Below are 23,252 nucleotides of genomic sequence, written 5' to 3' on the forward strand. Positions count from 1 at the left end.
TTCTCTTATTCTGCCCCACATCCATGACGCAAAATGTGCAGCAGCTCTGGAGTAACACCCGAACACAGGGCCGGCAGCTCAGCTGAGGGCCGGGGGTCCTGCAGAGCCCCGTGGGTGCGCAGGGACAAGAGCCGTGGCAGAGTTCCCTCTCTGCGGGGCTGCGAGATGCTGTGGCATGAGCTCGCGTTCCTGTTTACAAACAGCGGCCCGTGGAGCCCTTCCAGCAGCGCTATTGTGCTGCACGGCAGCTCGGCGGCCAAGGGTTTGTCCGCCAGGCCCCGCGGAGCCCTCAGGGCACCTCGGCTATTTTTAGTGTCCACCTCGTGCATTGAGCAGAAGAAATTCAGAGCTCACCGCTTAACCCAGGTGAAAGGTTTCGCTGTTTGAAGACCTCGCTGCTCTCTGGTGACACAGCACCCAGCGTTTAGGCGGTGAAACGCCAGCTCCGGACATCACCAGGAGTTTATTTCCGTGGCCGCAGCGGCAGGGCCGGGGCGGGTTTTGCCCGGTGCAGAGCGGCAGAAGCCGGGGTGCTGTGCCGGGGGTGTCCCCGCGGGGCCTCGCCGAGCCTTTTCAGAGCCGAAAAGGAAAAGAAAATCCCAGCGCAGTGCGTGACTAATCGGTAGCTGCTCATCGAGCTGCTTGAATAGGGGTTCTCAGAGCCCGGGGATGGCCGGGGCAGGTCAGCTCCTGCTGAAACAGCCCGCCCGGGGAGGGCAGGGCCTGCTCCCTGCCTTTGGACACTCAGGGTCACCCCATGAACCCACAGAACTTTTCCCGTCCCCGGTGAAGGGTGGCTTTGTGCTCAGTGGGAAGGTTGGGATGTCCCGCTGGCACCAGGGCTCGCCCCCTAATCCAGGCCGGGTGACAGGGCTGTCCCTGACCCAGCAGGACGGCAGGACAGCAGCGCTGTCACCATCTCCTCACCGCGATTTCCCCAACCACCTCAGCCTAAACCCAGCACGGCTGGATCCGAGGGAAAAGGGCCAGAGGAGCCCCAACAGCGGGCACAGGCTGTGACCCCTCCCTAAATACAGAGCCCATTAAATAGCCGCTCATCCCGAGCCGTGTTTATCGGGGAATAACCCTGCAAACAGAATTTAGCCAACACTCCTCCTCCTGGGGAAGGCGAGCAGAAATCACCCCAGCGGCCTCCGCCGAGGAGCTCAGGGGCTCTCCTGAGAGCCCGGGCCAGGGGTTTGTGCGGCACGAACGGCCCCGGGGAGGCCGGGGAGCGGCGCGGGGCCCGCCCCGGGTCCGCCCCGTCGGGGGGAGCGCGGCGGCGCCAGCAGAGGGCGCCCTTGGCCCGGGTCTCCGCCTCACGGCCGCGGGGCCGATCCCGCCCGGGAGACGGGGACTCCGGGAGCGAAAGGCGCCGCTCCTTCCTCCGTGCCCGCTGCCCGCCGCGCCCCGCCCGGCCCCGGCCGCTGGGGGACACGGGAGGGGTTAAAACCCACTGCCCGAGGTCGCTCCGTCACTGTATCCCCGACGGTACCGGCTCACCCGGGTCACCCATCCCGCACCACCGGCGGTGCCGCTCCGTCCCCGCCGCTCTGAGCAGCGCTCCTCGCCGCTGCCGGGACCGGCGGGTCCGGTTCTGCTCCACCGGGCCCGGTTCGTCTGGCCCGGGGACAGCCTGGCCCGGTTCTGCTCCCCCGGGGACAGCCTGGCCCGGTTCTGCTCCACCGGGCCCGGTTCTGCTGCCCCGGGGACAGCCTGGCCCGGTTCTGCTCCCTCGGGGACAGCCTGGCCCGGTTCTGCTGGCCCGGGGACAGCCTGGCCCGGTTCTGCTGGCCCGGGGACAGCCTGGCCCGGTTCTGCTCCCTCGAGGACAGCCTGGCCCGGTTCTGCTCTCCCGGGGACAGCCTGGCCCGGTTCTGCTCCCCCGGGGACAGCCTGGCCCGGTTCTGCTGGCCCGGGGACAGCCTGGCCCGGTTCTGCTGGCCCGGGGACAGCCTGACACCCTCCGAGGGTCCCGGTGCCGCGGCCCCGAGCACCTGCCGGGACAAACCCCGGCGGTAGGACCGAGCGGGCGGGTTGTGCCCGGCTCTCCCCGGGATTTCTCCAGCACAGAACGGGCGGGTTGTGCCCTGCTCTCCCCGGGATTTCTCCAGCACGGAGCGGGCGGGTTGTGCCCTGCGCTCCCCGGGATTTCCCCGTCGGCACCTGCGGAGGAGCGGCGGCCCCGACGGGGAGGAGCGGGAATGAAACAGGCCGGAGCCGGGCACGACTTCTCCGAGTAGATTTTTTTTCTTTTTTTTTTTTTCTTTTTTTTTTTTTTCATTTTTTTTTTTTTTTTTTTTTATTGAAAGATGTGAGAATTCATCAAAACTGAACAGATAGATACCCGAGTAACCAGCACGTTGCAAATCATGTATCTTTTATTATTATTATTATTATTATTTTAAAACAAATATAGAGCACAGTCCTGTGATATTTAAATTTATTATACTTTTTTTTTTTTTTTTTGTTCTGGAGTGAAAAATAAAAACCTGAGGTTTATTCCTGCATTCTCTATACCCCGCACTGTAGCAATATTTTAGTTACGTTTTGGATTCGTTAGTTTATTTTTTTTTCTTGCAAAAGTCCGTTAAAGGATTGAAATCTTAGTTTTAATGACTCCAAAAATTGTTTTATCAGTGGCACATGATTGTCCTAGAGAACAGGCGGGATAAACAATATTTTAAAACACAGAGAAACCAATATCTCCTTCAATCACAAAGAGCTAAATAGTTTTCATTTACAATATATATGTTCATGTAAAATGAAAAAACAAAAAACAAAAAAAACAAAAAACAAAAAAAACAAAAAAAAAACCAAAACCGAAAAGAACTTAAATGCGAGGAGTTAAACTCTAAATATTATGTACACACCAATGTACAACTCTGAATAAATTAATACCAATTTGCATATTCTGGGAATCCTTATAGCTTATTTACACAAATTACCATTTATTTCATAAATATCTGCCCAGGTACCCACGAGGCTTCCCCCTGCCGTGCCTGCTCTGTGAGGCAGCGGCCGCCGAGGCGGTTTGGTTTCCATCTTCCATTTCTTATCTCTCTTTTTTTTTTTTTTTTTTTTTTTCCCTGTTGTTTTTCTTTTAAATCTTTTTAAATTATTATTTTTTTTTCCCCTCCCGTTGCACAGATGAGGGTTTGGCCCCTCTCACCCCGCACCGAGGTAAAGGTTGGGGCTGCCCCGTCCATCAAGCGTCTGGGCACCAGCTCATCACCGTCCCCTGAGCTGCCCAGTGCCCGGAGCAGGGAACTGGGGGGTCCGTGGCCTCGCTGGAATTGGGGGGAACCTCTCCCAGCCCCACAGCCGAAGGGTCGGGCAAACCCCGCTCTCTCCAGCTGCTCCCTCCCGGCTTTGGGGTGGTGGGGTCCTCATGACCCTCGGGGTCCATCCCTCTGCTCCCTGTCCGCTCCCACACCCCTCGCTCCGCAATAAATATTTATACTGTGCTGTACAAAATACCAGTGCTTGTCCGCCCCGCCGGGAGGGCTGCGCTGCCCCCGGCCCCCGCCGCTTCACTTCGGGGACTCCCTGCCCGGAGACAGCTCCCGCTGGCTCTCCAGCCCGCTCACCAACCTCTGGATGTTCTGCAGTTCATTGAGGGACTCCTTGAGCGAGGAGCCCTTGGGGGAGGCGGCGGGGCGCTGGCCGCTCCCCTTGTGCAGGGGCACGTCGGGCAAAGGGCTGGATTCCCGGCTGCTGCCGGCCTTGGAGCCCTCGGAGGCGGGGTTGAGGCTGGCGGGCAGGCCGGTGGTCAGCAGGTTGGTGCTGGGAGGGATGGTGACGGGGAGCTGGTAGGGGCTGAAGCGCAGGCGAGGCCGGCTGCTGCCCAGGAAGGGGTTGCGGGACAGCGGCCCGGCGGCGGCGGCGCTGGTGGCCGGCATGGCCGAGGCGGCCGCTGCTGCCGCTGCCATGTAGGTGTAAGGGTAGGGGAAGAGTCCGCCGAAGGTGGGCATCGGGATTCCCTGTGGAGAGAGGAAGAGGGGTCAGAGCTGTGCTGCTGGTTCTGCTGCATCCCTCCCCGCTCCTGCCTGCCCTCCCCCAGCTGTGTCCCCAAAAATCGCCGAGGTAAAGATGGAACAGCCTGGTGTGACCCTGAAAGGAGTGTGGGGATATCTTCTGTGGGGATACCTTCCTGTGGGGATACCTTCCTGTGGGGATACCTTCCTGTGGGGATACCTTCCTGTGGGGATAACTTCCCGTGAGGGAGAGGGTACAGCCCCATCTGCCCCATCCCACGCCAGGCTGGTGACACCGAGCACAAACCCCTGTCGGAGGTCTGCCCCATCCCTTCCTTGTCTGCGTATCATCACAGCCCCTTAACCACATTAAAACACGTTGTTGAGCAGGACGGATAAATGAGGGGAGTTCAAAGACATCTTTATGTATTCCATCAGAGGAGATGGGAAAGGCAAGGCCAGCGCAGGCGCTGTGGGAGCGCCTCAGAGCTGACAGGGAGCTGCTGGATGGGGACAGCCAGGTCAGGCAGGGCCACAGCTCCTGACTCTGCCCTTGACCATGGAGGAGCTGTAGCTACTGCAAAAAAAATCAAGATTCCTCCTCAAATCAACCCTGAAGCCACTTTCAGAATGTCCCCTGACTTCTGCCTGTGCCACATCTGGGAACACGTCAGGGGTGTGTCACCCCCTTGTCCCTATGGGCTGAAAGGGCCTGGGGGAGGCTGCGGGCACCTTCCCCGCAATGGGGCCACCCTGCACGTCCCCACACTGGAGGTGACACTGGCCAGGCCTGACCTGCACCCCCAAAGTGCTCCCCTCACTCAGGGAGCTTTTTGGGAGGACACGAGGAGGAGACTCCAGGGCCCAGCTGGACAGCAGGGGTAGGGATGGAGACACAGGGCTTACCTGAGAGGCCAACATGTGCTGGGAGAGGTGGAAAGGGAAGGGGGTGGCCGTCCCTGCCGCGCCCGGGGCGGATGACAGGGCTCCATTCTCCAGGCTGCCCCCGCCGGTCACCGAAGCCAGCAAATGTCCCATGCCCATGGCAGAGAAGGCTCCGGGGGCCATAGCAAACTGTCCTGGGTGGATGAAGAGGGGCTGCCCAGCACCCAGAGGGCTGAAGAACTGCTGCCCGTGGAGGCCAGAGAGCGCCAGGCTCTGCAGGTGGCCGGCGCTCAGGTGCGGGGGGCTGTCCGTGTGCACCATCAGCGGGGCGAAGGCCTCCTTGCCCAGCCCTCCGCCCTCGGGGTCCTTCTTGCCTGCCTCCGCCTCTTTCCTCCGTCCTTCCACCTTGTCCTTCTCCAGGCCCCGTGGGCCGAACAGACCCTCTCCGGGACCCTCCCGGGGGGACGCACCGTCCTTGGCTTTCTCCGGGCTGTGCCTCTCCTTGCTCCTCTCCTCCGGGCACCGCGGGCTGCCGCGGGGCGTCGCGTCCTCGCCGCTGGGGCTGGCCGCTGCCACCGGCCGCTCCTCGGGCACCTTCTCCACCTCTGCATCGCTGTCAGCCCCCGGCTTCTCCTCTGCAAGGGGAGAGAGAGGCAGAGGTCAGGGCAGAAACACCCAGGGGAGATGAAGGAGGGGTCACCCACAGGAGCCCTGGTGTCAGGGAGAGGTTGTGACGGCGAAGCTGCGATCATTTTTAATGGGAGAGACTCGTTTTTGGGGGGCAGAAATGGGCCCTGGTGCTATGGTGGCTCTGGGGAAAGGGGATTAACAAACAGCGAGTCCTGTGGCTGTGCCAAACAGGAAAAAAAAATATGTTTGCTGGAGAAGCAGACTCTATTACAGCATCGCTCTCCTCAGCTGCAAAGTCCAAGCGGGGATGAGGAGAGCGGGCAGCACGGGAGGAAATGGTCCTGCGTATATTTAATTATGTGGAGCTGATCGCCAGCGCACCGTGGATTTATTCCAAATGTGCAGGTTGAGACAGGTTAAAGAGCCAGCTTTAAGGCTGGGAGTATGGCACAGGCTTCTCTAAAAAAGGGCTTTAATTTAAAAAACCCCATTGAGCTCTCAGAGGAGGCAGGGGGATGCGAGGCGAGGCTGAAGGGCTCCAACTAAACGAGAAAAGCCTTTTGGTGCGGGTGAGGTGAAGCTCTGCAGGCTGGGGCAAATATTCGGGGAAGCCTTTGAAAGTGGAGAGGGGTGTAATAAACCCTCCCTCCAGCTCGGGGTGGGGGGTTGCAGTTTTGATGAAGGTTTGCAGGGAATCGAGTTGGTGGAAAGTTTAAAGAGCAGATTGATAGTGCGGCGAGACAAAACCCAGCGTCGAACAACTGCAGCGTGCGAGCTGCTGGATTATTTTCATTTACCAGCTTAAAGCCTTGGAGTTCCAATTTTTTTTCTTTCCTCTTTCAAATATATTAATTATTTTTCTTTTTTCTCTCTTTTTTTTAGGGGAGTGTGAGATTCCCCTGGAGGGCAGGGCACGCTGGGTTAATGTGAGGAGCACACGGGCTGCTTTGCCATTTCTTCTTGTATAATATAAATACAAGGCATCAGGTGCATTGAGGATCAAATATATACTCGAAAGGAGACAGATAAAGAGAAAAACCTCGCAGCTCGTGAATGCCATTTGCCTTTGCCCTGTTTTTGTCCTTTCAACCCCTGGGCTCCGCTGTGCGCAGCATCCCCATCTTTATTTTTTTGCCTCGCTGCCCACGGGAAAACCAGCACGCAGCAGCCCCCAGGGAGCCATTTGGGGACACTTAGGGACCGATTACCTCTGCCGCTGCCCTTGAGGCGCAGGGGGCTGGGGAGGGCACCCACGGGCGAGTGCAGGGCATCCCGCACGGCCGAGGGCTCGCAGGAGGAGGCGTCCGACTCGCCGCCGTCACGGTCGGGCTTGCAGGGCTCCTCGTACATCCGCAGGGACGGCAGCGAGAGCTGCTTCCTGCGGGGGACAGGCAGCGTCGGGCACCGGCCGTCCCCTCGGCGGCCACCGAGCCGGGGAAGGGGACACCCACAGCCCTTACCTCTTCTCCCTCCGGCCATTCCCCGTGTCCCGAAAGCCCTTGGCGAAGGGGTTGTTATCGATTTTCAGCTGCGTGATCTGCCAAGGGGGGGGTAGAAAAGGAGAGAAGGGGGCGGCGTGAAGCCCTGGGCGCCCCCTCCCCTTTTTTCCCCCGCCGCCGTCGGGGAGCCCGAGCTGCTGGGCTCAGGCTGCGGAGCCCGCGTTAACACACCGCATGGCTTTATTAAAAATGATGCTGAGGTTTGGGCTTGAATTATTAATAGCGTCTTAATGATAGGAAGTTATTTTTCACGGCCCCCCGGAGGGAAGATGGCGACTGAGCCGCTCGGGCGCTGGTTAAAAGCTATTCTTATCCCTCTCTTACCACGGGGTTTGCCGGGGCCCGGCGACATCAGGGCGCTCAATAATGCATGGGCCTGAACACACGGCCCCGAGAGGGGCTCTGGAAAAAGGGCCGGCCCCGCCGCGACCCCCGGCCCCGAGCATCCCCCGGCCCCGAGCATCCCCCGACCCCGAGCATCCCCCAGCCCCGAGCATCCCCCAGCCCCGAGCATCCCCCGGCCCCGAGCATCCCCCGGCCCCGAGCATCCCCCGGCCCCGAGCATCCCCCGGCCCCGAGCATCCCCCGGCCCCGAGCATCCCCCGGCCCCGAGCATCCCCCGGCCCCGAGCATCCCCCAGCCCCGAGCATCCCCCGGCCCCGAGCATCCCCCGGCCCCGAGCATCCCCCGCCCGACGGGGCCCACGGCCGGCGGCCGCCCCGCGCGGCTTGCGGCGGGGGCCGGCAGACAAAGTGCTCTTTAATCGATTGTGACTCTTCGCCATAAACTTTACGAGGGAAACAAGCCCACCAGGACCCTCAGACAGAGCTGTCAATTAGCATCAGCAGGCAGGGGTGGAGGTGGGGGGTCAGCTTTTGGGTTAAAACACACACACACACACACACACACAACCCTCGGGAGGGGACGGAGGACGCTCTCCGCTGCCCACGGCGCTGCCCTGCCTCTGCCTGCTCACAGGGCCACGCTTGCGAAATCACCAAAGCCACTAAAATTAGCTTATCTGCCTCGATTTTTTTGGCTCCTCCAGAGGCCTGGGCACCTTTTCGGTGAGGCTGCCCAGGCCTGGTGCTGCTCTCCACAACCCGGGCCCGCAGCAAAGTCTCCCAAGGCCCAGAAAGGCGCAACAAACTCCGCGAGGGGAATTCTTCACAGCAATAATAGAAATACTGACAACAACCTCGATATTCATCCTAAAACCAGCAATACTCACACAAGCAGCGTGAGGGTGCATCCTGCTCTGAGGGCTTGGGGATTAACCTTTCTACTGTTGCTGCTTTTTTGCCCTGGAATATCCTCATCAACACACACACAAAAAAATACAGTGCTGAGGGGTAAGGGATGGGACGGGGTGAGAACAAGGAGAGGGGCAGGGACAGGACAGGGACAGGGCTGGGGACAGGGGCAGTACCTTGTCGTTCTGGTAGGCAGTGACGGCGATGAAGTCGGTCTCGGGGAACACGTAGGTGCGGAAGGTGCTGTAGGGCAGCTTGAGGATGTCGTTGGCCCGCACGATGTGGAACCTGGGCTGGTACTTGTGCATGGAGTTCAGGATGGTCTGCGATGGGCGAGAGAGCACAGCCCGAGGCTGCCGTCAGCCCCCGCACATCCAGCTCCCTCCCTAGAAAAAAAAACCCCTTTTCTCCCCAAAACAACTCAAAAAAAAAAAAAAATTACACCCCTCAAATTCACCCAGAGGAAGGAAATTTTTTTTGTCCTTGGTGCCACTGCAGGATGTGTCCCCAAAGAAGGACATGAGGAATTTAATTTGGGATCCAAAGAAGGAGGTCAGGGAACGCAGGCAGAACAGCATCTTTGCGGGTGCTAAGCACGGCAATAAAGCAGCAAAAAGGATCTCCCGGGTTTATTACAGCCCTGCCAAGCGCGCGAGGCGACTTTTCGACATGTTTCTCACCGCTTTTCATATTTCCGTCCTTAAAAATAAATTACTATCCCTCACCACCACCACACGCACACACACACCAAAAAAAAAAAAGTTAAAAGGCTCTGGGTGAGTGTCGGGGGCGGCAGGAGCCGGTGCCAGCCCCAGCCAGCGCCTGCGACCTGAAAGGAGCATTTCACCACGAGCCACAGCGAATTTATGTCTCGGAGCAACGTTGCAGAAGGAACAGACTTTTTTTTTTTTTTTTTTTCCATTTTTTTTTTTCCCAGCCAGGTGTCTGAAAGCCTCGCCAACACTTAAAGCCGTTCTCTACTCTTTCGTTTTAATTTTTTTTTTCTTTTTTTAAATAAAACTCGAATTCCCCGTGATTTGGCTGAGGATTTCTTTTTTTTTTTTTTTTGGAAGCGGCTGAACACCCCAAGCCGCGCCCCTGGGGCCGCTCCGACCCCTCTTGCCCCTCGCTGCCTGTTTTCCTGCCCGATGGCTTTTAAATAATTCCCCAACCTGCTGTGGTCGGACTGAAATGCAGAATTCACTGCCCAGAATTCGTAGGGGGACGGCGAAAGCTTGAGTAATTATTGTCAAATAACGTCGGCCAAATGGCTAAATAATTATCACTTCATTTCGGTTTAGAAGGTAATAAAAAAAATCCCCCCCTCCTTTTTTTTTTTTTTTTTTTTTTTTTTTTTTAACCCAAGCAATAATCACCTGCTGACGAGCTGTCAGATCGCTGTTATATTGATATAATCTGAACGGGATTTATCATGAAAATGGTGCAAAAAGTCTCATTCAGGCGTGCAAATCTGCATTCCTTTAAAAAAAATAATCATCCCTCTCTGACCAGATGGACACTGGCTAAACCCTCATCTCCCAGATTTAACACAGTCCGGATTTTGGACAACGACAGATACCAGAAATCTTTAATTGAAGGAGGCGAACCGTTAAAAGCGCTGAATCCAACTAGTTTTTCACCAGTAAAAAAAAAAAAAAAAAAAAAAAAAAAAAAAAAAAAAAAAAAAAAAGGTATTTTTTTAGACTCCTTCTCTATCGATTTACCTTTCTGACTATAAATAGCCTCGCAATGTATTATTTAACAAAAACGCTGTTTCCTGCCTTAGGAAAAAAAAAATAGAAGTGAGAGAAGAAAAAAAAATAAGAAGAAGAAAAAGAAAAGAGAGTGGAAAAAATAGAGAGGGGGAAAAAAAATAAAAAGAGAAGGGAAAGTTGAGCGGGAGGTGCGGCGCTGCTCGGGGCTCCCCAGCAGAGCGGGGTCCCGCAGCGGCTCCCCGCTAATTACCGTATCAGCAGCGCTGCACCACGAACTTTCCCTTTATCGCCCCAAATGCTCGCTCGGAGGAAGGAGAGCCGGGATTTCCCCCGCCGTGCATTCCCCAGGATCGCTCTCCCTCTCCTTCCGAGCCTGCTTTCTGCTCTCTTTATTATTATTATTATTATTTCTTTTCTCTCTTTTTTTCCCTCTCTTTGTTTATTTTGACTGGCGGCTTTTCGCCCTTCGTTTCTTTGTTTTGTTTTCTCTCCTTTAGGTGATGCAGACACCATCAAGGGGGATAATAAAGAGGGGCTTTTCAGAGGGCAGATGGTGCCAACCGCTCCAGCCCTTCTCTGTCCCGGCCGAGGAAAGCCAGCGCAGGTGCGGCGTGTCCTGGGTGACAGCGACAGCTCCTGCCCGGCCACCGCCCTGGCCGCAGCCCCCCGCTCGGCCCCGCGCATCCACCTCGCTCCATTCCTGTCCTGGCAGAGCCTCCGAGGCTGGGCAAGCAGCAGGACAGGCCCTGGAGGGCCGGGATAAAGGAGCCGAGGGGAGCCCGCAGCCCGGCTCTCCTTTTCCCCGCAGAACGGGAGCTGCCCCTCGGGGACAGCCGGGCCAGGGGCTGGGGACAGCCGGGCCAGGGGCTGGGGACAGCCAGGGCCAGGGGACAGCCAGGCCAGGGGCTGGGGACAGCCGGGCCAGGGGCTGGGGACAGCCGGGCCGGGGGCTGGGGACAGCCAGGCCGGGGGCTGGGGACAGCCAGGCCACCGCGAGGCCCGGCCAGGCCCTGCCCGGCTGGAGGAGGCTCTAAAGCCCCGCGGTGTTCCCGGGGGATCAGGGGCAGCGTCCGCAGCTGGGACACCCCACAGCGGGTACACCCCACAGCTGGGACACCCCACAGCTGGGACACCCCACAGCAGGCAAATCCTATAGCGGGCAAATCCTATAGCGGGCAAACCCCATAGCAGGGTAAACCCCACAGCAGGGTAAACCCCACACAGGGTAAACCTTACACCAGGTACGAACCGCACATAGGGCAACCCCCACACCAGACAAACCCCACACCTGGCAGACCCCGCACAGAGCAAACTCCAAACCAGACAAACCCCGCACCGGGCAGACCCCGCACAGGGCAAACTCCACACCAGACAAACCCCACACCTGGCAGACCCCGCACAGAGCAAACCCCACACCAGATAAACCCCGCACAGGGCAAACCCCGCGCCGCTCCTACCCAGGGTCCCTGCCCGAGGGGCTCCGCTCTGCCCCGCAGCCGCACTTACAAAGCCGTGCTTATCCGAGATGTTGTTGGTGAGCTTGAGCTTGTGAAAGGCAACAGGTTTGGCCATCCACTGCTCCCCCGTGGCCGGGCTGTCGGGGTGGATGTACATGCGCTTGGGCATCTCCGGGTCGGCCTTGCCGGCCACCATCCAGCGGGAGTTGTGGAATTTGTACCGGCAATCGTCGGCAGCCACTATATCCATCAGCAAAATGTACTTGGCCTTCTTGTCCAGGCCGCTCACCCGCACCTTGAACGGGGGGAACATCCTCCTGCGGAGAGACCCAGAGCGCTACAGGGCTGCCCCCGCCCGCCGCCGACCCCCGAACCGCTCCCGAACCACCCTCCCTCTTAGTTCACTGCGCTGAGCATTCCCAGCCGTCCTCACATCCCCACTTCTTCTCATCCCGCTGTGCCGCCCCACACCGTGGCAGAAAAGCACTTAAAAAAAAAAATTAAAAAATCCCATTTCGGGGCGTAAGGGGTGAAAATATATCCTTGTTTTCTCCTGTTTCTCTGCCCTTCTCCGAGCCGCTCGCTCAGCACCTCCGGCTGCCTCTCCCGGGGGATGACCCCGGACGTGGGGAAAGTTTGGCAGGAGGGAAGGAAGCAGCGGGAAGAGGCCATAAACAACGGGAGCGAGGGATTCCGAGCTCTCCGTTAACGTGCACGAATTTAATAATTTTGGGATCGCGCTCGGAAAAGTAGTAATGGGAGCGGGGCGGGGTGCGGTGGGGGGAGCGGCGAGTGGAAAGCTCGGAGAAGCAGGGGGGAAAACACCTCCGAAAAAGTGCAGGGATCGAAATCGCCGGCGTTATTCCACGGGGAAGGATGGGAAGCGGGATGGAGCGAGGGGCGAGGGCGCTGCGCGGCCGCGCAGGTGCGGGCCGGGCTGGGGGGGCTGCGCGGGGCCGCCTCTTACCTCCCCGACTTGGTGATCACCATCTCGGTGCCCAGCTTGTGAAACTGGTCCCAAAGCTCTTTGGCTTCCAGCGTTACTTTAGGATCGTCCTCGACCTCCTCCTCGGGCTCCAGGCTTTTGAGAGAGCGCAGATGAGCGGCTTGGTGGTGGTGTCCCAGGGCCGAGACGTGCAGCCCGGCCTCGGCCGCGCCGGCCAGCCCCGGGTCCGGCATGGGCTTCGCCAAGGCCGCCGGAGGCAGAGCCAGAGCCGGGAAAAAGGACGGCTGAGCGGCTGCGAGGAAAGCGGACATGGGGAAGTCAGCCGGCCGGGGTGCGTGGAAGGGGTGGTAAGCCATGGCAGTCCCTGGGAAGGCTGGATCTCTCATCGGTGCATCCACAAATCCAGGAGAAAAAGAGGGATTCCCTTTACAAAAAACGCGCGCGTGTGTGTATTTGTTGGCTTTTTATATATATATATATTTTTTCCTCCTCTCCTGCCCAGCGAACTCGCTCGAGTCTCTGGAAGAGGAAGGAAAATCAACAACACGGATACACACACTCCGAAAAAAAAAAAAAAAAGGCATAAAAAAAGAGGCGAAAATCAGCCGAACTAGATTCGGAGGAAAAAAAATTAAAAAAAGAAAAAAAATTTAAAAAAAATAAAAAAAGAAAAATACAAGAAAGAAAAAAAAAAAATGGAAAAGCGAGGCAGTTCCCGGCTCCTGGGACTCGGTCTGCGGAGGGGAGACAGTAGGTCCTTATTTTTTGTTGTTGTTGTTGCAGCGAGGGAGAGCGAGCGAGGGAACGAGCCCTCCCAGGAAAGTCCTTCCCGACACTAAAATAGAAACAAAAGCCGGCTCGGGGCTGCGCGGGGCTGCGCGGGGCGCGGCGGGGTAGGAGCGGCCGCGCTGCCCTCACACCCCCGCGGGCCCGGGCTGCGCCCCGCCGGGGCCCCGGCTCCGCGCTCCGCGCTCGGCGCTGGGGCTCGGGCTGCTCATGGCCAAAAGCAGCCGAGTGGGAACGGTGAGATCTTGTCCTGATCTCTGTAAAACTGTGACTATCTCACATGTCCTTCCTGCTCTGATCCGCCCGCTAATGAGCCAAGCCCCCTTGATTGCTGATTTTACGCGTTTCAGACCAATTGTGGATCTGCATAGGCGGGGTTTTGACAGCTCCGGCCAAGCTCCGGGCGCGGGGGGGCGGGGGGCGCCGAGGGAGGGAGGAAGGGAAGAAGGAAAAAAAAAAAAAAAAAAAAAAAAAAAGGAGAAAAGAAAAAAAAAAAAAAAAAAAAAAAAAAAAAGAAGAAGGTGTCGGAAGCATCGGCAGTAAGAAAACATGTCAACAGAATAAAATATTAACCAATGACAGAGAAAAGTGCTCGAAATCCCACCCCCGGCTCCTTTCCGCATACCGGGTCAGCCCCGGCTGCGCCGCCGGTGCGGGGCCAGCGCGGAGCCACCTCGGCGGAGCGGGGCGCGGAGGCCCGGGGGCGGGGGGCGGCGGCTGAGGCCCCGCCGGGCTCCGCGGGGGCGGCGGGCCGGGGAAGGGAGGGAGGGAGGGCGGCCAGAGGCCGGGGGAACCGGCGGATCCGAGCCGCAGATCCCGGAGAGCGGAGCGCGGTGGGGCGCGCCCCTCCCGCCGCCCCGCGTACCGCCGCGTACCGCCGCGTACCGCCGACGGGGCGGCCGCCGGAAACGCGGCCCGGCGGGCGGAGAGCTGCGGGCGGCGGCGAGGCCCCGAGCGGCGACTTCCAGCGCGGGTGAGTCGCTCCCAGCCGTCGCCCCCCAACCCTGCCGGCAGCCGCCCCCGACCGGGAGCCGGGGGGGATCCGCCCGCAGCTCCGCGCCCGCTTCGGAGGCGCAGAGCCCCGCAGCCCGCCGTCCAGGCGCGGCGGGTCCCGGCCGGGGGCTGTTTACCCGGGCGGGGGGAGGCGGATAAGGAGGAGGGGGGACACTCCGGGGCTGTTTGCTGAGGGATTAGGGCCGGTCCCGCCGCGCCGGGGCCCGGGGGGAGGCGGCGGGCGCGGTGGGTGTCCCCTCGGAGAGGCCGGTTTGGAGATCTGCGCTGATTAACTGAGGGCCGCGGTGGCTGAAGAGGGCCCTGGCGCCAGGCGGCTGAGCCCTCACAATAAAGACCCGTCTCTTGTCACTTCATATTTACCCCCAAATCTTCAAAAAGCGCCCTGCCATCCTTCCAAGGCTCCTGCCCCCGCCGCCTGCGCTGCGACCGGGCGGGACGGGGGGGTGGCGGCCGGCCCACTCTCTGTCCCCCGGCCTGTCCCCCCCGTGGCCGGGCCCTCCCGCTCCGCGGATGCGCAGCGAGGCGCGGGGCCCTCGCGGTGCCGTGGCGCTGCTCCCCGCGCGGGGTGGGATTGCGGGGACCCCCGGGTGCCCCCTTCCCATCTCCGCTCCTCCTTTCCCCGGGTTCATCCTGCTGGTGGCGGACCCCCGCCCGCGGAGCCTCATCCCCATCGCCGGGCTCTGCTCGGGGCCCGTCTCCACCTGCCCCGCGGCAGGTTCACCTCTGCCCGCAGCGCTCCCGACGGGGCGGGCACCGCCTGTCACCCCCCGGCCCCGGGGGGTCCCGCTGACCATTGAACGGGCAACGGGGACTGAAATTTAAACCCAATTTGGACTTTGCTTCCTCGCCGCCGTGGAAAACTGCTGACGGCAGCTTTGGCAAAAGTGGGGCTTGCTTGTATATTTTTTTTTCTCCCCCCGCCCCCGATTTTCCCCCTTTCACAAAGAAAAAGTGGAGCCTTTCGTTGCCTCGGGGGGTGTCTCCCCACGCCGGGACGGTTCTCCCGCGGCCACCTCTGCCGGGAAGACGCGGGGCCCGGCTCCTCTGGGGCTGGAGCAGCCGTGTCCCGGCGGGGAAAGGTCGCCTGTCCTCCGGGCCACCGGCCGGCGCCCCGCCCGTGTCCCCGCACCGCTGTGACACCGCAAGCGGCCTCGCCTGCGGAATAAACCCATCCAGAGCAGCCTCGTCTCCCCGACCTTCCGTAGCGACGGCCGCCGGCGGGGCCGCGGGGATGGGGGATAACGGGGGCCGGGGGAAACGGGGACCGGGGGAAACGGGGACCGGGGAACCCACTGCCCTGCCACCCCGCGCGGCCCCGGACACGATCCTGCACCCACGGACGGGCCGTGCCCGCGCATCGCCCGTCGGTGACCGAGCACCGGGCAGGGAGAGCGGCGACGGCCTCGGTTCTTGTCCCGAGGGCAGCTGTGTCCCGGGCCGGGGACGAGGAGTGTCCCCGCGCTGTCCCCTTCCAGGGAAGGTTTCCGATCTCCCCGCGGGGCCGCCGTGCCTCTGGCTCCTGGGAGCCGTCCCGGTCACCCGCGGGCCCGGTCCCCAGTCCCCGGGCTGGGAGTGATGGAGACCGGCCTTGTCCGGTGGGTTCGTCCCTGGGATCCGCCCTGGGGATCCGTCCCCGTTCAGCCCCGAGGAAACCGTCCCGTCGGGCCGCCCCCCGCCCGCCCCGCATCGCGGCCCCGCTCGCTCTTCCCCTTTCATCTCTGCCCATCTCCACTCATCATCCCTTTTCTATTTTTAGCCGGTAGACTTAGGCCTTGGCGCCAGGCCGTTTAAGACCTGTCAAAGTCCTTCATATTTCCCTCATGTCACATGGACCTTTCGCTCTCTTCCCCGCGCCATGCGAGGGCCGTAATTTGGATCTGTGAGCTGGTGAGCAAATGCAATTTGCTCTTCTCCATCGCTGTGTTGTCTCCGTGACCCCAGCCAGCAGGACGGCTGGTGTCCTGTCCGGGGCACTTACACAAATTGCGGGTGATTGATGAAAAATAACAATTCTCACAAGCAGCCGGGCCTCCGCCTTCCCCTCCTCCCGGCTCCACCGGGCTGCGGCGGCCCCGCGCCCCGGGAAGCGCTCCCCCCGGACGGGGTGCACCAGGGAAAAGGGGGGTTCTTGTGCCCGGGGCCCCCCATTCCCGGCAGTGATGCCAGGGCGAGAGGAGACCCCCGTGCCCGCCGGCTGTCCGCTCGCACCTTCCCAAACTGAGGGAGTCGAGCCGGCGTGGAAACAGGCCCGTGGCGTGGGGGGAAGGACACGGTGCCACTGGGCTCCGCTGTCCTTCCCTGCGAGCAGCCGGACGGACAGACAGACATGGGGATGTCAGAGAGTCCCCGAGCGAAGCCGCAGGTGCGGAGCTCCCTCCGCCCCCAAGGGAACGGGTCCTGGGTGGCCCCTCCAGCCCCGGGGGACGTCCCCCGCTCCGAGCTGACCCCGCAGCCCCGGCTGGGCCGTGGGGCAGGCGGGCAGTGGGCCGGGGGCGGCCCCACAGCTCCTCGGCCCCTCTCCTCCGCTCCACCTGGAGAGGAAAAGAGCCCCACGTGTGGCGGAACTGTCCTCGTTTGATCTCACCCACCCGCGCCCGGCACACCCCTCCTCCGCTTCCCTTCTCCGGGGCGCCGCATCTCCCCCTGGCACCCTTCGGCGGGGTGGGAATCCCCAAATCCCCGGGAGATGCCGGGAAAACGATTCCGCTGCCCCGCCGCGCTCCGGTGCCCGCTGGAGGGGACGGGAAGGGCCCGCCGGGCACCGGGGACGGGCTGATGCCTTTTTATCGACAGCCGCCGAGAGGGATGCTGCATCTGACACCAGCCTCGGCACCGCCACCCTCCTCTTCCTCCCGCGGCCGCGCCCCGTCCGTGCGCAGGGAACCCGCGGAGCCCCCCGAGATCCCCCTGCCCTCAGACTGTTTAGATTTCTCTCCAGCTTTAAAGAAAATATTTCCAGTAATCCAGATTTCTGGAAAATAACAACATGCGGGGAGACGCAGACACAAACGCCGCTGAAGTTTATCCAGAGTTTGAACAATTTATAAACACATTTCCCAGCCTGTTTGGCAGGGCGGGCGGCGAGTGACCCCGGCCCGGCCGGCAGGAGACACACGCATCCTCCATCCTCCCGTTACTCCGAGCCGCTTCGAGCCGTGAACCTGCACTTCAGTGAATTTTAAATTATTTTATTAGAGTTTTATTTTTTTGGTTGCAGAGCGCTCTCCCTGCGCGGGGGCGGAGTGACCCCCTCGGGGTTCTCCACGTCGGGGCGCGGCGCCGAGCCCGCACCGAACCCTCTGCCTTAAAAGGGGACGGGAGCCCCGGTCCGGTCCGTGCCAGAGCGGGGGGACCCGCCTGGAACCCGGGCTGGCACCGAGGATGGGGACGGGGATCATGCAAATCCCTCTGTTTAAAAAACTTCCATTTGAGAAAGTGTGTCACATCCCGGCGCGGGCGCGTAATCCCGGGCTAATGGCATTATCGCCGCCTCATCGCCGTCATGGGCTGGGGCGAGCACAACCCGCCCGGTTCTGCGGGGAAACGGAGCCCCGCTCCTCTGTGGGGAGCCCGGGCTCGGTGTCGCTGTCCCTCCCGGGTCCCCCGGTTCGCTCTCGGAGGATCTATCGGTGCCCAGCCCGTAATCGGGGTCCCGCCGGTCCCGGGAGGGGCGAGCCGGGGCTCCTCTCCTAAATCAAACAGCAAACGGCGTTTTGGGGTCAAATGATGCAGTTGTCCTCTCCGCTCCCTCCCGGGATTAACGGCGAGGATTTGGGGTCGTTCTGCTGCAGGGGTGAGGCTGCCCCACTCCCGCAGACGGAACAGGGGAAAAGCGACAGAATCGGCGCTTCTGGGAGCAGGGGAACAAAAAATATAAATCACTGGGGACCCCACGCCCGGTGCAACCTCCTCAGCTGCCGCCCCCACAAAATCCCCTCCTGGGAGTGGACCCTGATTGTAGCTGGGCGATAAAATCCTCGAGGACAGGAGACATCCCCGTTTTTTTTTCCCTTCTTAGCTTTATTTTCGAGCTGTTCCTGGTGGGCGCAGTCCCCTCCCTTTGCCCCTGGAAGGAGGAAGGTGCAGCAGCCCCCATCCCCACGAGGGTCACTCAGCCCCCCTTGCATCCCTAAAATCCCTTTTCCCCCTGCTTGGGGCCAGGAGTTTGGCAGAAATTCCGGGATCAAAGGAAGGATGAGTGAGCCGGCCCTGTGTGGGCAGAGCCGACAGGGTCTCACAGCTTGGCCTGTTTGCTTCAGACGGGCTCTGGGAACTTGTCTGGAATCACATCTAAAGCAGGATCTGACGCCGCTGGTCCCACGTCACGTGAGTTGTGGTTTTGGTCTAGGTTTGACTTTTAGAATTGCAGAAAAATCACCGTCTCGTGTTTACAGGGGAGAGCATTTCACTGGCGAGAGAATAAAACCAGGATAAATCATGAGCTGGTCCTGGGCAGGAGTAACACTTCTCATCGCATCTGTCCCTGTCCTGGGTGTTTCGCCACGGACAAATTTGATCCACAGCAGCGCTGCATGGAAGGGCCAGCTCTCATAATCTTGATTTACATTTCCTCCAAACCCCAGCGCTCTTCCAAGCCACTCTTCGCCAGAGGCTGAGAGGTGGAACAGGGCCCTGCAGGCAGGACGGGCTCTGGAACATCTTTGAATTCTTGAAACCAGCCTGAAAACTCAAACTGCTCCGGGCCAAGGCCTCACCTCAGCCCTGCATCCAGCCCAAATCCCGGGCACCCTCTGCACTGCACCCAGTTTTCTCATTGCCCGGATTTTCCCTCGCTTCTCTCTAGATGCTGTGCTCTTGCACTGACCCTCCTGGGGAATCTGGGAATTTTGGCACGCTGAAACCCTCAAGCCCCTCTTTTCCAGCCTCCCAGCCGCTCGCCCCCACGAGCTCTGCGGTGCTGGCAGATCGCTCTCCAGAGCGTGTTTTCCATGGAGACCTCAACGGAGGCAGCACCAAAGAACAAGTAAATAACAAGCCCCGACGCCGGGCCGCCGGCACAAAGCCAGCAATTGCCCTTCGCGCAGGTCACTAATCTCTTGACACATGGGCTTTGAGACCTGGGCCACGGCGAGGGAGGCTGAAAGGGAAGAAAAGATAGCGGGGACAATGGCAGGGCCGCCGGCCGGCTAATAACCCTGCTCCCAGCTTTGTCTGGGGACACTCGAAGTGACGCTGGGATCAAGCCATCCCCACTGAAAAAACATAAAACCCCCACGCTCCTGCCTCCGCCGCGGTGCCCGGGAGGGTCCCGACTCACCGGGCTAAAAATGCAAAGCCGGAGCTGCTGCAGGTATTAACAAACCCCCGGCAGTAATTCCCCCTCCGTGTTTCCTCCCTTGCACGCTGAAAACAAACCCTTCACTTGATCCGTTTGTCCTCTCCAGTTGCCATCTGTCTTCCACCCTTCAAATCTCACCTTAAAAACAGGGACTCTTGAGCAAATCCCCCCCGTGCCGTCTCGCCCGGCGCGGGCCTGACACACCACCAGCGCTCATTGAAGTGGATTTGAGAGCGGGCAGGACACGCCGGGATTAAGGCCACAGATTGTGCTCCCAGCTCTGCCTGCCCGGGGCTCGGCGAGGAGCGGGCAGCTCCATCCCTCTGCTCTCCAGGTGCTGGGGGAGCACCTGAACCCCTCTGGGTGTGTCCGTGTCCTTTCCTCTGCAGGTGCGAGTCACACCTTGTGTCCAGGTGAGGAGGCACGGGGGGTTTCACACGCTGTTTGCAGAGATGTGCGGGTGCTGTCTCACCTCACGGCATCCCAATCCCATCCCAATCCCATCCCAATCCCATCCCAATCCCATCCCAGTCCCATCGCAGGGGCAGGATCCGCGGGGGCGGCCGCGGCCGAGCCGTGAATCACCCGCACATCAAAGCGGCGGCAGCGCCGAGCTCACAGCCCCGGGAGGACAGTGCCCCGTGCAGATGTTCAGCAGCAGCTTGTCTCAATTACAGACAGAGCGGCAGAATTCACCAGAAAACCCAGGGAAAAAGGGTTCTGGCTAGTGGAGGGCCGGAGCAAAGGGCTCGCACATCCTTTGAAGCTTCAGAGCAGCGCATCACCACGTGCCTCCATTTTAGCTCCAATATCTCACTGAATTACCTCACCTTCCCCTCCAGCCCTTGCCGTGGTGGGGAATCACCTGCTCCCACCAAAATCTTGGTCCTCTTTAGGAAAACCCCTCCTTGCTGGGCTTCTCGGGCACAGAGGGGAGCTCAGACTTCGGAGCTAAGCCTCGGGAGCCGGTGAGATTCCTCCTGGGAAATAAACCCACATGACATCAAAGCTGACCGTGTGACCCGCAGCAGGGTGACACACACGGTGGGTTCTGGCTGAGCCTGGTAAGGGCAGCCCTGATCCTGCCCAGCTGCCACGGGCGCTGTGGGCTACCAGGAGCAGGAGTTTCATAGCCTGGTCAGTCACCCGGGCAGGACAGTGGCATCACTCCCACGTGACAGCTGGACTTTCCCCTTCGGACAGCAAAAAGAGCAAAATTCAATGTACCTTGGGAAGTGGTCACAGGAAAAAAAAAATGCAAAATTCAATGTACCTTGGGAAGTGGTCACAGCAAAAAAGTGCAAAATTCAATGTACCTTGGGAAGTAGTCACAGCAAAAAAGTGCAAAATTCAATGTACCTTGAGAGGTGGCTGCAGCAAAAAGAGCAAAATTCAATGTACCTTGGGAAGTGGTCACAGCAAAAAAAATGCAAAATTCAATGTACCTTGAGGTGGCTGCAGTGTGGGCACCCCGGTGTGGGAGGAGAGGCAGGGGGATGCGCCTGGCCTTTCCACCGGGAGCCATGGGATGGGTGTAAGGTGGGATGGGGAGCGGGGTACAGGGCTGCAGGTGTTCTCTCCGGTTTTCTGCTTGAACGAAGCTGCTGCTCTGAACGTGGTTCACAACCTCCAGCCCCCAGCAGCCCCTTGCCCAAATCCTCTCCCCAGGTTGCTCAGGAAGGAATGTGTTGGCCCATCGTTCCCACCTCGTCCCAGGAGATTCTCCTCCTCCCTGGGGGATGCAGAGATGCTCTGCTCCTTCCAGAACACAGCAGCCCATCCCTGCTCCCACTTTTAAAGTGAAAATACAATCGGTTCCCTCCCCGCTCTTCTTCCCACGGCCCCGTGAGCTGACAATTCCCACTCCTCCAGAGCAGGGTCGGGAGCGAGAGGGGCTGGATGGGAATGGGATTAATGCCCAGCCGGCACCGGGCTGCCACACGGGCGGTGGCTTCACCTTTTATTAACACCCTGTAAGAATGTAAATACTCACAGGGAAATAACTGTCTCCTATAAAAGGAGCCTGTGGTTTGAGCCAGGACTGGTTCGCAACCCTCGTTTCAAAGAGACGTTTCATGTCTCGTTTATAGATTAGGTTTTAACCTGACAACCTTTTGACATTGTATTAAATTAGAAATTAACTTTGTATGGCTGCTCACCGTACAACTGACCCAGTGATAGGCCGAGCGCTAAGGAATATTTCAGATACCTTTCAGACAGCGAAGTTCCCAAGAAAAGTCAGAGCCTCCTCCTTGATCTAGACCAGGGCTTTGCTATTAATTAGTATTTATGGTGGCAGGAATGCTCTCCATGGAGGGGGAGCTGCCAGCACTGTGCCCATCCCCAGGGACGTGGTGGTGCTGGAGGTGACAGGGAATGCTGCAAACCCCTGACCCTGCCCGTCAGGATTTTCAGCGTAATTTCCTGCAGCACAAATTCCCAAGAAAGGCAAAAATTCCGCCCGGGGACTCACTTGACAGATGCACGGCTTCAAATTCCATCCGAGCCCAGGGAAAAGGGATGGGTGGCGATGGAGGGGACGGCGACAATGCCCAGGCACAGCCGGGGGTGGCCGTGTGTCCCAAAGGCCGGGGGGACACGGGGCACGTCCAGCGGTGTCCCCGGGCAGGGAGAAATGTCCCCGCCGTGTCCCTGGTGACTCGGGGCCCGCCGTGTCCTGCCCTTTGCTCCCACGGGCTAAAGGCGTTTTGCGGGATAATTGAAACCTGTCCCCAGCACGTGCCGGGGCCGGGGCCCGAGCGGGGACAAACGCGGGGACATCAGCCAGAGGAGGGCTCACCCTGGAGGGCTGGCAGCACGCTTGAACCCGAATTTACACCGGTATTACGTTAATAAATGGATTATTAATTGATTTAATTAACGCCACGGGACAGCGCGGGGATGAACAGCCCCAGAGAGGGGATTTGTGCCCCAGAGAGGGGATCTGTGCCCTAGAGAGGGGATCTGTGTCCCAGAGAGGGGATCTGTGCCCCAGAGAGGGGATCTGTGCCCCAGAGAAGGGATCTGTGCCCCAGAGAGGGGATCTGTGCCCTAAAGAAGGGATCTGTGCCCTAGAGAGGGGATCTGTGCCCCAGAGAGGGGATCTGTGCCCCAGAGAAGGGATCTGTGCCCTAGAGAAGGGATTTGTGCCCCAGAGAAGGGATCTGTGCCCCAGAGAGGGGATCTGTGCCCCAGAGAAGGGATCTGTGCCCCAGAGAGGGGATCTGTGCCCCAGAGAAGGGATCTGTGCCCTAGAGAATGGATCTGTGCCCCAGAGAAGGGATCTGTGCCCCAGAGAGGGGATCTGTGCCCTAGAGAAGGGATCTGTGCCCCAGAGAAGGGATCTGTGCCCTAGAGAAGGGATCTGTGCCCCAGAGAGGGGATCTGTGCCCCAGAGAAGGGATCTGTGCCCTAGAGAAGGGATCTGTGCCCCAGAGAGGGGATCTGTGCCCCCGAGAGGGGATCTGTGCCCTAGAGAAGGGATTGGTGCCCTAGAGAAGGGATCTGTGCCCCAGAGAGGGGATCTGTGCCCCAGAGAAGGGATCTGTGCCCTAGAGAAGGGATCTGTGCCCTAGAGAAGGGATTTGTGCCCCAGAGAAGGGATCTGTGCCCCAGAGAGGGGATCTGTGCCCCAGAGAAGGGATCTGTGCCCCAGAGAGGGGATCTGTGCCCTAAAGAAGGGATCTGTGCCCTAGAGAGGGGATCTGTGCCCCAGAGAGGGGATCTGTGCCCTAGAGAAGGGATCTGTGCCCCAGAGAGGGGATCTGTGCCCCAGAGAAGGGATCTGTGCC

The 23,252-nt window shown here is 59.8% G+C and overlaps 1 protein-coding gene across 1 annotated transcript; it reads right to left on the reverse strand.

Moving 5' to 3' along the window:
• Nucleotides 1-2,563: 2,563 nt before the first annotated feature.
• LOC136370210 (T-box transcription factor TBX2-like) lies at nt 2,564-13,466 on the reverse strand. Its single transcript, XM_066333512.1, has 7 exons — nt 12,384-13,466; nt 11,466-11,733; nt 8,421-8,567; nt 6,953-7,029; nt 6,701-6,870; nt 4,884-5,497; nt 2,564-3,983 (listed from the first exon to the last, which is right to left on the reverse strand). The coding sequence occupies exons 1-7, from the start codon at nt 12,746-12,748 to the stop codon at nt 3,534-3,536; spliced, it is 2,091 nt and encodes a 696-aa protein (XP_066189609.1). The 5' UTR covers nt 12,749-13,466; the 3' UTR covers nt 2,564-3,533.
• Between the last annotated feature and the right edge of the window lie 9,786 nt (nt 13,467-23,252).

Source organism: Sylvia atricapilla, chromosome 20, assembly GCF_009819655.1.
Source record: "Sylvia atricapilla isolate bSylAtr1 chromosome 20, bSylAtr1.pri, whole genome shotgun sequence".
NCBI lineage: Eukaryota > Metazoa > Chordata > Aves > Passeriformes > Sylviidae > Sylvia > Sylvia atricapilla.

Coding starts and splice junctions, on each gene's coding strand:
- LOC136370210 (XM_066333512.1), bottom strand. CDS start 12,748: ATGAGAGATCCAGCCTTCCCAGGGACTGCCATGGCTTACCACCCCTTC. Junction 11,734..12,383: donor GTGATCACCAAGTCGGGGAG/GTAAGAGGCGGC, acceptor GTCTCTCCGCAG/GAGGATGTTCCCCCCGTTCA. Junction 5,498..6,700: donor CCTCAAGGGCAGCGGCAGAG/GTAATCGGTCCC, acceptor CTCCCCTTGCAG/AGGAGAAGCCGGGGGCTGAC.